Source organism: Oncorhynchus masou, chromosome 13, assembly GCF_036934945.1.
Source record: "Oncorhynchus masou masou isolate Uvic2021 chromosome 13, UVic_Omas_1.1, whole genome shotgun sequence".
Classification (NCBI taxonomy): Eukaryota; Metazoa; Chordata; class Actinopteri; order Salmoniformes; family Salmonidae; genus Oncorhynchus; species Oncorhynchus masou.
This window is the reverse complement of record NC_088224.1, coordinates 44,829,941-44,843,259: the sequence shown is the minus strand read 5'-3', so window position 1 is coordinate 44,843,259 and position 13,319 is coordinate 44,829,941. Positions and strand designations below refer to the sequence as shown.

The window sequence follows — 13,319 nt, the reverse complement described above, 5'->3', positions numbered from 1 at the left end:
AGTTAATTCAATGTAGATGAAATAGATGGCTAATATAGAGCCCAACTGATACTGAATAGAAACAATATTGTTATGGGAAGTTAAGTAAACAATGTGCACATCGGCAGTTGAAAAATAATAGTAAATTCTCCACTTCCTATTGCTGCTCTCCTCCCACTGCACCCAGCTCTTGTACTCAACAATGTCTGAGTTTCAAGTGCATGCCATGAATGGTTGTGAACGGCAACCAGAGTCTATCGACTTGTCGGTGTTCTGACTTGTAGCGGCTCCCATGGCTCTCTTGTTTTGTCTAGGAAATATCTATGAACGTCTTCAGGATTGGTGGGTCCCAAGTGTCATATTCAAAGCAGGATTTTACTGTATATTATGGACTGCAAGAGAAAAGGACCAGACCATATGCTATAAAGGTCCTCAAGCACCACCAATGCAAGTGACCCTCTAGTGTATAGGCTCAAGGCTACTGGGTCCCTTGAGATCTTAGTGGCCCTGTGCTGCATTGCCCTCCAATATCTATACAGGCTACATGTAAAGCACTCAATTCCTTCAAGGCAAATATCTTGGGTGTTCACTTGACAAGCCTAAATGTCAAGCTACATAGTTGACTGTATGGCCACACCTCATGCCTGGTGTTATAGGCAGAGGTCAATACACAAGAGCAAACAAGAGCATCTAGCTCATCAGATGCTTCAGATGCTCCGGAATACGTTTATTCACTGACATAAACACAGAGCAAACAAGGTCGATTTTTGTTCCAATCTCTCTCCCCCAAGAGTCTATTTCTGAGAGGCCAGAACAATCAGAACTCTAGCTTGTTAGGAGGTGTTAATTGGAGTTAGTCAGACGCTTCACTTTCTGTCAAGGAGTCTGACAACAGAATTAATTAGAATACGGGTTATTTAAATCAGTGTTCTCAATGCGAATGTTATGACTTCTCCCTTTACTACAACCAACCATTTGGACATTGGATATAGTGCATACATTTCTGCAAAAAGGCATATATTATTCATTATTTACACTGATTTACACCAGTTTACTGGTGAATTTATATGAAGGTTAGTATAATGAGGAAAGAAGCAGAGTTGCTGTCCAAAGGTGGCTGAGATGTTAACAATAGAACACCATCTTTTCCAAATAGACTTTTAAGTCCAAACAGGGCCGGCCCTAGCCTTTTGGGGGCCCTAAGCAAGATTTGGTTGGGGGGCCACCACCTTGCGGACAATACATTTTAGTGGTTCCCCTCTTGACAGTGGAGAGAAGATTTTGACTTTTTAAAGTTAATTTCCTGCAATTCCTCATGTTTTGCCATTGGGCATAGAGAAAATGTTATGGTTTTAAAGCAAGTTACCTGCTATTCTGCACATTTCACCATGGAGCAGAGACATTTAAAATATGTTCCCATTACTTATGCCATGTTAATATTATATCTGAGTAAGAGTGACTAACAAAATCAATAGGGATTTCCTGGAGGACACGGCCCCTGGGCACGTGGCCTTCGTACCCGGTTGGTAATTCGGCCATGAGTTGTACAAGTTTGCATAGCTGGATAGACCAACTTACCAATCTAAAAAAAATAGCTGACATGGGCAAATTGAGTGACTGTCAGTGACTGACATAACAAGAGGAAAACTGCTGATACACAACCAAATTTTGAAATTGCACCTTGTGCATTCTACCATAGATTATCCATTATATTGAAAAGATACTCTAGTGGCTGCTCAAACAATGAAAAGAAAAGAAAATGTTGAGCCAATGAGAGGGCAGATACGTGTGAACAACAGTGGTTTCCACTAGTTATCACAGCCACAATGTCAATATTGGCTATATTGTAAAACTTTTGATTGTAGTTTAAGGTTAGGGTTAAGCACAATGTTTGCAGTGTAGTTAAGGTTAGGTTTGGGTTTAAAATCACATTTTAAGGCATCAATAGAAATAGATGGGGTTTAGAACTTTTAGGCTGTTGTAACTACGACCATGCACAACTCCAATATAATGTTTTTTCTCAAAGTTGCCGGGATGTCACATCCTACTTATATCAATACACTTGTAACAACCTAATCATTACAAAATGTATATTTGCAAATAAGCCATTACATTTTTTGTTAACAAATTTGACACTCTCATTGACCTCCATATAAAGACTCTTCGCTTGGTGAGTGAAAAAAAGAAAAGAAATGCCACCTGCTGGAGAAGACAGATTTTGGGCCCAGTTGTCCCTCTCTCTTCGATTCTATCTTTCCAACTCTCAACAGTAAGCTGAGACCCGACTGAGTTCCTTTTTGGGGGGGGCTTGGGGCCCCCTAGCAGCCGGGGGCCCTAAGCTTCCGCTTATGTGGCTTTTGCCTAGGGCCGGCCCTGAGTCCAGTTATATGCTTAAATTAGCTATCATACTTGTAGGCTTAACAATATCCTGTAATGACTTCTTGACAGAAGTGAACAGTCTTATTATACTACAGTTATCAGTCTGGTTTTTGTTGGATTTGTATGTTGCTTGATGGTGGTGAACTACTGCGATGCTGACACCCAGGCCTTACACAACCACCACCATACTGTCATGTCGTATTGAATGAACTCACCGATTGTAGTAATAATGGGCTAATATTAATAACAATAATTATCAGTAAATGATTATCTATAATATGGATGTGGTCGTGTTCTTTGTAGATGAATGAGGTCCATCACAAAAACTTGAGTCTTGTTTTCTTTGCAATTTTGGAACCAAAATGTGGGGCTCAAAACAGGTCGGGTTCTGTTCCACCTGCCCTGAATGACGGGTCGCCACTGATAGTATGTATCAAAATATGCCTTATTTACTTTGAAGAACTACTAAAATAGTGATTTGTCAGACAGCATAGGCAGCAGTTCTATAGAGATGAGATGATGACTTGGAATGAAATAATAAAGTCATCAAATAGGCCTAAAACAGATAATATACACAACTGAAATATTTTATAAAAGTAATACATTATGGTTTATAAGTAACAAGCAGTAATGGGTAGTCGCCACCATCATGGGACTTAATATTACTTAGTATTAATAGTTTTATTCTGTGTTGTTACAGCATTTAACCCACATAATGCAGTGTATTTAAAGTCTTTTTTTTTATCGAAACAAAATCAAAAACCGTAATAATTTTTTCTAATCAAACTGAAACCGAACCGACTTCTAAAAGCACTAATCGCTCAGCAATAATTCACATACTGTCCATACTCTCTATATACCATTCACAGTCAATACATTCAGTGCCTTCGGAAGGTATTCAGAACCCTTTACTTTTTCCACATTTTGTAAAGTTACAGCCTTATTCTTAATAAATGTTTTTTTCCTTCAGCAATTTAAAGAAAAAAAAAACAGAAATACCTTATTTAGATAAGTATTCAGACCCTTTGCTATGAGACTCGAAATTGAGCTCAGATGCATGCTATTTCCATTGATCATGCTTGAGATGTTTTTACAAGTCCGTCCACCTGTGGTAAATTCAAATGTCTTTATATGGTCCCACGGTTGACAGTCCATGTCAGAGCAAAAACCAATCCCATGAGGTCAAAGTTATTTTCCGTAGAGCTCCGAGGCAGGATTGTGTTGAGGCACAGATCTGGGGAAGGGTACCAAAACATTTCTGCAGCATTGAAGGTCCCCAAGAACACAGTGGCCTCCATCATTCTTAAATGGAAGAAGTTTGGAACCTCCAAGACTCTTCCTAGAGCTGGCTGCCCGCATTGAACTCTTTGGCCTTAATGCCAAGCGTCACATCTGGAGGAAACCTGGCACCATCATTATGGTGGGGCATGTTGGTTTCAACATCATGCTGCGGGAGACAAGTCACGATTGGGGCAAAGATGAACGGAGCAAAGTACAGTGAGATACTTGATGAAAACATGCTCCAGAGCACTCAAGACCTTAGACTGGGGAGAAGGTTCACCTTCCAACAGGACAATAGCCCTAAGCACACAGCCAAGACAACACAGGAGGGGCTTTGGGACAAGTCTCTGAATGTCCTTGAGTGGCCCAGCCAGAGATCGGACTTGAACCCGATCAAACATCTCTGTCGAGACCTGAAAATAGCTGTACAGCAATGCTCCCCATCCAACCTGACAGAGGTTGAGAGGATCTGCAGAGAGGAATGGGAGAAACTCTCCAAATACACCTATGCCAAGCTTGTAGCGTCATACCCAAGAAGACTTGAGGCTGTAATCACTACCAAAGGTTCTTCAACAAAGTACTGAGTAAAAGAGTCTGAATACTTGTGTAAATGTGATATTTTTAAAAATATATTAGCAACAATTTCATAACATATATTTTGGATTTGTCACCATGGGGTATTGTGTGTAGACTGATGAGAAAAATAAACAATTTAATCAATTCTAGAATAAGGCTGTAACGTAACAAAATGTGGAAAAAGTCAAAGGGTCTGATTAATTTCCGAATGCACTGTATAACATGGGTGTACAGAACACCCACTCTTTCCACGACATAAACTAACCAGGTGAACCCAGGTGAAAGCTATTAACACTTATTGATGTTACTTGTTAAATCCACTTCAATCAGTGTATATGAAGGGGAGGAGACAGGTTAAAGAAGGATTTTTAAGTCTTGAAATAAATGAGACATGGATTGTGTATTTGTGCCGTTCAAAGGGTGAATGGGCAAGACAAAAGATGTCAGTGCCTTTGAACGGGATATGGTAGGTAGTCGGTGCCAGGCACACCAGTTTGAGTGTGTCAAGAACTGCACTGCTGCTGTATTTTTCAAACTCAATTAGTTTCCATTTTGTTACGTTACAGCCTTAATCTAAAAATATTTTACTTAAAAAAAAAATCCTCAGCAATCTACACACAATGCCCCATAATGACAAAGAAAAAAAGGTTTTTGGAGATTTTTTGCAAATGTATTAAAACTCAAAAACAGAAATACCTCATTTAAATAAGTATTCAGACCCTTCACTATGAAACTCTAAATTGAGCTCAGGTGCATCCAGTTTCCATGAATCATCATTTGAGATGCTTCTACAACTTGATTTGTGTGCACCTGTGGTAACTTCCATTGACTGGACATGTTTTTTGCTCTATGTAGACAGGTGTGAGACTTTCCAAATCAAGCCATTCTTAAATGAGAGAAGTTTGGATGGGGTCTGAATACTTTCCGAAGGCACTGTAGAGTCCATGCCCCAACGAATTGAGATTGTTCTTGAGGGCAAAAGAGGGTGCAACTCAATATTAGGAAGGTGTTCCTAATGTTTTGTACGCAGTATATTCCGGACTCTGGTTCATAAGATAATTTCCTGCAATTCTATCCATTTTGCAATGGGGTTTTGTACTGTCTATTTAAACACTGTATTCTCGACATAGCTCATTCTAATATTACTACTATACATTGCATTTTATTTGCTGTTTATAAACACGGCATATTCATTTATGTAATGGATTCTTGACATAGCTCACTAATAGATCTATTGATGCACACATCATTCTTAGTATATCTTGTTTAAATTCTTATGGTGTATATAGACATAGATTGCATTTGGATTACTGTTACAGTGCTATTTGGGTTGTTAAATTGGATTAGTTCCAAAACTTCTTATAAACATTTTGGGGAGATTATTAGTGCTGTTTGACTTTATGCAGCATTGTCAGGAGCTAGTAACATAAGCATTTTGCTGCACACGTTGCTATAACATCTGCTAAACTGTGTAGGCGACAAATAAACTTTTATTTATTTCCACAACAAAAGAGTGTAGAAGAGTGAGGCTCAACTTTTTTGCTGTTTTCGTACCCTGGCTACCACGCTGTGAGCAGCATGTAGTGAACCTTTGTACATATGCAGATACTATGTGTGAATGTAAGAGAGCGAAGTCTTGCATCTAAATATATGCACTGCTGCTTGTGGCAACGTCATTTCAAGACTCAATTTGCAAAGTGGGACGATTGTTTATGAAAGATTGTTTTTATTACGCATTTCATAACACCTCCATGAAGACAATTTGTACAAGATACATCACATACTAAAGTGCACAAATACTGTACAACGAAATTACTTTAAATAAAATCACATTTGTAAAAAATAAAATTAACTGGGGACATGTTTTAAAAACAACAATTTGTCACAATGCATGTGTGTGATCAGGTATGGGGTTGTGGGGTGAGCTTGTGCAGCTTGCCTGGGAGCAAGAAGCTTTGGCACCTTTAGATAAAAGTTAATAAAGGGTGTTTAAAAGGTAAAGGGGAGCACTGAATTAAAAACAACAAATTATATGATTTGAATAAATACAGTCTTTTTTAGGGGCTTGTGTAGAAGGCATAGTAGCCCATGCCTTTGGGGTTGTCTTTGTTGAACTCTTCCGCTGTGGTCAAGTCCTCACACTTGATGGTGGGTGAGTTCTCTGTGCTCGACCCACCAGGTGACATCCGGCGTCTCTTGCAGACCATGGAGTACACGCCCGAATCGTTAGAGTCCACAGATTTCAACGAGTGGGAGGTCTCGATCCAGGTGGAGGCTGCGGTGCTCTCCTCGGGCAGCTTGTCTTTGCTAGCAGCCAGTTGGTCGTCTGTGAAGGCTGGGGGGCTGGGCCGAGGGGACCAGGGCAGGCCTGTGGTCATCTTTCTCTGGTAAGTGCTTCTGGTGCCCCAGCTGGCCGCCATTGAGGCGAAAGCCGAGTCGGGGTAGTAGCTGAGGGCGTGGGAGGTTTGGAGGGGCAGGGGCTTAATGCCGTAAGACAGCAAACTGCTCGCTGAGTAGTCCTGGTCGTAGGACAGGTCCAGCTTGTTGGAGCCTGACTGCTGGACTGGGGTGACAAACCAGCGCTGAGCCGAGCTGGCCCCGACGTCTTCGGCCTGGGGGGAGAGAAGACTGTTGGTCTGGGGCACAGCCCGCTCCCCGGTGTAGAAGCGGTTCTGGGGCAGGTTGTTGACAAACTGGTCCTGGAAGAAGGGCTGCATGGAATAGCGGGCACCCGGCACAATCTGGTGAGAGCGAGGGGAGGCTGTCGGGGAGGGAGTCAGCCTGTCACCCTCTGGGGCTGTATACATCCTGTGGAAGAGAGAGACAAAGGTCCAAGGATGAGTAATTTGCAAGAGAAAAACAAGTTCACACTTGACAGACTAAAAGTAGCTGAGCAGTAAAAAATGGCGACAAAACCGCATGCAAAATAGGATGCAAGTCATTGTCACTTACGAGTCATAGTTGTCTCTGAAGCCTTTAGCAAAGGGGTTATGGTCGATTTTAAGCTGTGTGATCTGGAAAGGAGAGAAGATACATGTTCAAGCCTTGATCGGCAGTGTTGACAAAAACACATTTTATAGACACAGTCAATATAGAAACTTAAGAAAAAGCTTAAGCAGATAAGATGTTTCTTATGTAGATAAGATGATAGTAGTGGGTATCTTACGTCTGTATTCTGGTAGGCAGTGACTGCGATGAACTGGTTCTCCGGGAAGGTAAAAGTCTGTGTCTTAGCCTCACTGCCTACGTCCTCCACTCCCTCTTCTGTGACCTCCACGATGTGGAGCCGAGGCTGGTATTTATGAAGAGACTGCAAGACAATCATCTACAAGAAAAAAAGTGTGAATTCAAAGTTAGAGCTTGGGGTTCTCGTGGAATCCTTTCGAAACAGTTTCTGTGGTTGGTTATTTGTCACATCACCAATTACATTTTGGAGACTCTAGCACTCTCAAAATAAAAGAAAACGATGGTTTTGGTCTCATTTGTGATCTCTTATGCCTACTAGAATACCAAAGACAGCTTTTTAAAAGTAGCCCAAGTCATTTGAGTCGCAATTTAAAAAATTAAAAAAGCTAAATGATGGTGTAGACCTCACCTGTGTGTTATTATTGTTTGCCCCTTTGTTGTTGGTCAGCTTCAGTTTGCCGAAGGAGATCTCTTGCCTCATCCAGTGAGCGCCAGTGTTTGGGGATTCAGGATGAACATACATCTTGTTACCTGTGAATGATGTGGGACATAAAACATAAACATCTGAAGTACAATGCAGCACAAATGCAAAACACACATTGAAAGAATAGCACAGATATTTTCCATTTCTTGAACTTGAACTTCTGTTACATTTAAAAAAACAACAACACCAATTTGTCAATTTACCAAGTAACTTGCAGTCAAACTATTATTCAATCATGTGCTCAGGATTTCAACGTTAAAAGCAATCAGATGTGAAACTATGGAGCTATTAGGATAACATTTAAAAATTATTCAATTGCAAAAAACATGCAAATAGAAGATTGAAGTTTACAATTCAAATATTATTAAAACATTGGCAGGCCATTTTACATTATATGAAAATAAATGTTAAAAAAATTACACATTACTGATAATGAATTATAATTGAATCTGTTTTCCGTAAAAACTGAAAACAGGCCAAGCACATTACGGACGAGTTCATGTTGTACGGTTGTGCTCTTGATATGAATGCCATCAGCTAACAATGTTTGAATGGTTGTCTTTTTCTTTTAAAATGGGGTTAATAAACAAACAAAAACAAAGAACACAGCGTAAATAGCCAGTTGATTGGATGTAAATTGCAGGGAAATATCTAACGAAACGTTCCCGATCTAAATTAAAATTTTATCCCCGTTAGAGTAGATGTGCTGCTTATGTAGACTATATGGCTTGAGGCCTTATTTAGTTTCGAAATATGCCTCTAAATATGTACATTAAAGGTGCATTTAATATTAGTCTCACCTTGCATGTTGTTGTCTGCTTTCCCACAAGTAACCCACTTTCCTCCTTGAAATCGCCAGTGATTTGGATCGGCCAACACAACCTCAACAAACACGTTATAATGCGCCGTCAAATTCAGTCCAGTGATGTTGAAACTGAGAAATGGAAACATCCGCCTGAAAGAAAAGAACAAATTTTATGGCACAATTATTGCAAATAAAATGTCAAGGGTGCACTCAAAACAAAAATTACAAGAGGGTCAATGCATTTCTGAAGATTCGTAAGGTTAGGTCATGGCATGCACTAATTCATACTTGCCACTTTATTTTCCTCACATAAAAATAAAATAAAAAGGCTTTAAAACTTTGTATAACCTAAATTATTATTTATAAATAAACAAGTAAATAATATTCAAATATGACAACGAAATATAAACAACTATTACAACATCAGAGAAGGTCGGATATTTATTAGTCTAACTATAATCAAAACATTAATTTTAAAGTGTAGTGTCCCACCAAGTTCAGAACATGGTGGTAATAAACCACTGATACTTCACAGTACCCCCCCCCCCCCCCCCCAAAAAAAAAAATACACCCTAATCTGTGAGGTGCACCGCTAGTTGAGAGCTCAATGAACACGGTTATGCCTAACATTTTTTAGAAGCATTGGACCAGCACCTTGATGCCGTTTGACGTTAAAGTTTGAACATTAGTCATGAAGTTTAAGCTATTTTGTTTTCAATGCCTCTGCTCACCTGCCCTGTTTCGTGATGATCATCTCGGTCTGGAATCGGTGAAACTTGAGCCACAGGGGACGGTTGCAGAGATAAACTTGAGCCCTCGCTCCCGGTGTGGACCCCGGAAGAGCCATGGAACCAATACATGAACCCGTTCCCGGATAGGAGGGGTACAGGCATCCTGGACCCTGGCCGAACTGGTAGCTGCTGCCAAACTGACTCCGGCTAGTGCACACGGAGGACGAAAACCCCGTCGGTGGCAAGACCGATCCGTAATGAAGGGAGGAATACCTGGATCCATTTGACCCGCTGTACACTGTTCCCGTTTGTCCTGCGTATGGAAAGATGGAACACGGGTTTGCCATATCGGAGCTCGTCTGAGAGGACGAGATGAAATATCTGTCAGAGCCAAGTTCATCTATGTTGTACCGCCGGCCAGTGGACAGGTCATCCTCACCGACCATCGGTGAGCCTTTTCTTCCGTCTGGGGTAGCTTTAGTCCCAGTGAAGGCGTCACCCTCTCCCTCACCCATCATGGCGTTCCCCACGCCGCTCAAATATTTATTAGGACCGTTCCTTGGTTCGGATTCTGTCCGGTCAACTTGATATTCGATCTGCAATGGCCCCGGGCTATTATTTGCACTATCTGATGGCGTGAGGTTGTAAAACGTCTTGGGTAAGTTGATGGTTGATGCGCTGGGAAGAATATTCTCTAGCTGCATTGTTTTTGAAATAGCAAACACTACAGAATTAAAGGATCCAAAAATAGGCTACAATCGCAACCACCAAGACGCTACACAACTGCGCCCTGGTAGGAGTCCTCTGTGGCCGTCCCTGTTCTCCTCTGCTAACCAACGTTGGCCTTCTCAGTTGCACCTACGGATTTACGCACACTATACGATTATGATCTGCTCAAGAATTGTTCAAGGGCTCTTATATGATCGCCTTCTTTAAACACCCAACTCATGGCAAGCGTCAGGGGAGGAGCTTTTGGGGGATCCATGTAATAAGCTACAACCCTTTCCATGCCCATTGGTTAAACTCACGGATTTAATTAAATTAGACATAGGCTACCATATTTGACATAACCATTTTAAATCCATTGCACATTTGCACGGACTTTGGGTAGCCTATTCCGTATATTCTGACAACGATTTAGGCTATTCTACAGGCACATAAATTGTTAGGATATTCATGCGCAATGTTTGCTAATATTCTGGATAAAAGCAATTAGCCTATATGCAACGATGTTTTATGAACATTTTACAGTTTGTTGAAAGTTTGCCTGAAGGACTGGAAATCAACAGTTTCTTCCCAAAATATATTAAAGTAATTGGGAGATATCCACACAGAGTGGGTGAAAACACGTTTTGGTGATGAAATGTCACTTCCTTAAGTTATAAAATGCGTTTTTACCAATAATCATTCAGTGGGGTCTTTCTCTAACATATCATTAGCATTATATCCAACAATTCGGATTTCGTAACCTAATGCATCTGACAATAAGCACCAAGCTCTGTTGATACAGCAGTGGTTTCTGTAACAACTTTTGAGGATTTTACATTTTGTGCTTGCTTCTTCAAAGTTATTTACGCGCATCGCAAAAAGCAAAATTAGCAGGACAAGATCTGAATTAAATGTAAAAGGCTTTGAAAATGAAAAGCTTGTATATGCTCAGTGCTTCGTTGACATTTCACAGAGACACGCTTGTTTTTGTGAGAAAAATAACAGGAATTTGGAATGAATACGAAAAACGTATACTAAAATATGAAAATACTTCATGTCATGTCTCCAAATCGATATCCATCTTGCCTCTATATTGTTTAATGTCCTGCGGATTCGAGAATAAAGATGATGAGTTCAACAGGAAAGTGAACCTGCCAGTTAGCCAGTAGCCTTCATTCTTGCACAGCTGAAGTGATGCAATTTTCCTGACTTTTTACCATATTCTTTTCTGTCTCTAATGATTTTGTCTCCCTGTGGCCATCCTACAAGGGTAAAAACTCCTATAACATTTGATCGGATTAAGCTAGAGACATCATGTTTGGACCATTTGTTTTCTTAGAGAACTATGTACACAATTAACATATGTTACGTATTGGTCAGCCTATAAATCACGATTTTTTTGGGGGGGGGGGGGGGGGTTGAAACTCACTTAGATTTTAAACTTTTTGGGGGTATTTTGTTACTTTACACATTTCTCGGGCCTACATTGTATGCAATAAATTGAACATACCCTTTGCCAAGTTACAACAACAAACCTCATGCATTTATAGCTCCAACATGTAACTTTTTGGGCAACCCAACCAAATTCATATAGAAATGTAAGTTATAGGTCTGTCAGACTGATTGAAAGCAAGTCTAAGAAGCGGTAGATCTGTTCTATGTGGGCTATTTCTATGCTTACCGTTCTTAACTTTCGTTTTTGCTTCTTTTACTTTCGGTTTTGTACACCAGCCAGAAAATAGTTTACAATATTTGTTGTTATGGAAAATATATTTCAAAGCGGTTTAGATTGTGCGATGATTCTCTACACTATACTTGCTTGTTGTGTTACATACACTGAAATTAGGTGCACCATTAGAATTATTAGAATTTAGCAACCTTTAATTAGACAATTCTTGTCAGAGTCATATCAGTCCGCACGTGCTCTAAGCGTCCATGTATACCATCCATGCATACTCCTTATTGGTCGTTTTCTTTGTTGAGAACTCTTCACATGTCAAATTGAATTGCCTGCTATTGAAAAATCTCTCTTCGAATTCTACGAAAGTGTGCATGTTAAAATCAAATGGAATCAAAATATAAGAAATTAAAATGTTACATAATAATAAAGAACTTTCCTTTATTTAGATCCTTATGCACGCCACATCTTCCAGTCCTCATATGTTATTTCTGAAGTGACAGATTTGTATCAAGTCAAGTGACTCTGAGCCTGTTTACAGGAAACGGTGAACAAAGTGAAAGTGTCACCTGTGAGGTCTGTGGTTTTCACAATGAAAATAAATAATCCATTTTGGATATGAATTTGTTATTAATCTCACAAAAACCTACTTATTAAACATATATCATAAATGACCATCAATTGAGAGCAATTGAATAACCTTTCATTAAAAGGGAAAATATCCTAAAAAATCATGGCTATCAACCAAGCAAATAATATAAAGGCTAGGCCTACTTTTGGGAATGGTTTAATTGAATGGAAAGGCTAAATAATTAGCCTAGATGCGATCAAATAGCCTAAACCTATATTTAAAGAACCACATTTTTCTAGATTTGTTGTATTTGATTTTCATTTGGATTTAATCCTAACTCTTAGATTAAAAATAATGACAATGTTTTCAGTTAATGTAACATCTGATATTGTCCTCATAATCAAACGGTTATATGAAAGGGATATGCGATACAAATCCCACTGCCAATAATTTTTCCGTCTGAGGTAACCGGTGATGTAGAACGAAAAGACAGCTCGGGAAAGAGCCACGGCGTTATCTAAACTCCTTATTCCGGCACGCACCCGCCGGTGAATCCAAAGTACGATGAGGACAATGTATGGAGAGGGTTGGCAGTGACAGTCTACGTGCCACAAGAAGAAAAATACAGAGCACTGCCACTTCGCGTTGACACCGATGAAGCCCATTGGCCACTTATGCCACTTTTGCACATTCTAAATTTGACCCTAAAGTAGCTTTTACATTTTTATTTGGGGGTCTGATAAATATAACATAAACAACGCTGTGTTTATGTAGACACTATGTTCCGTTCGATTTAGAAACGAATTTGTTAAAATAGGTTGATATTACCCAAACATACACAAATAAAAGGGGTAGGAATTATATCCCTATTATGAAAATTGTCCCCAAAACTAAAACTAACATCGGCCAGAAAAAATATATAGGCATACAAAACTACTGGA

General features: G+C 39.8%; 1 protein-coding gene across 1 annotated transcript; it reads right to left on the bottom strand.

The window, feature by feature from the left end:
• Nucleotides 1–5,931: 5,931 nt before the first annotated feature.
• On the bottom strand, nucleotides 5,932–12,286 carry LOC135552404 (eomesodermin-like). The gene is made up of 6 exons (XM_064983991.1): nucleotides 9,422–12,286; nucleotides 8,686–8,840; nucleotides 7,811–7,932; nucleotides 7,382–7,540; nucleotides 7,168–7,229; nucleotides 5,932–7,023 (listed from the first exon to the last, which is right to left on the bottom strand). The coding sequence occupies exons 1-6, from the start codon at nucleotides 10,123–10,125 to the stop codon at nucleotides 6,273–6,275; spliced, it is 1,953 nt and encodes a 650-aa protein (XP_064840063.1). The 5' UTR covers nucleotides 10,126–12,286; the 3' UTR covers nucleotides 5,932–6,272.
• Between the last annotated feature and the right edge of the window lie 1,033 nt (nucleotides 12,287–13,319).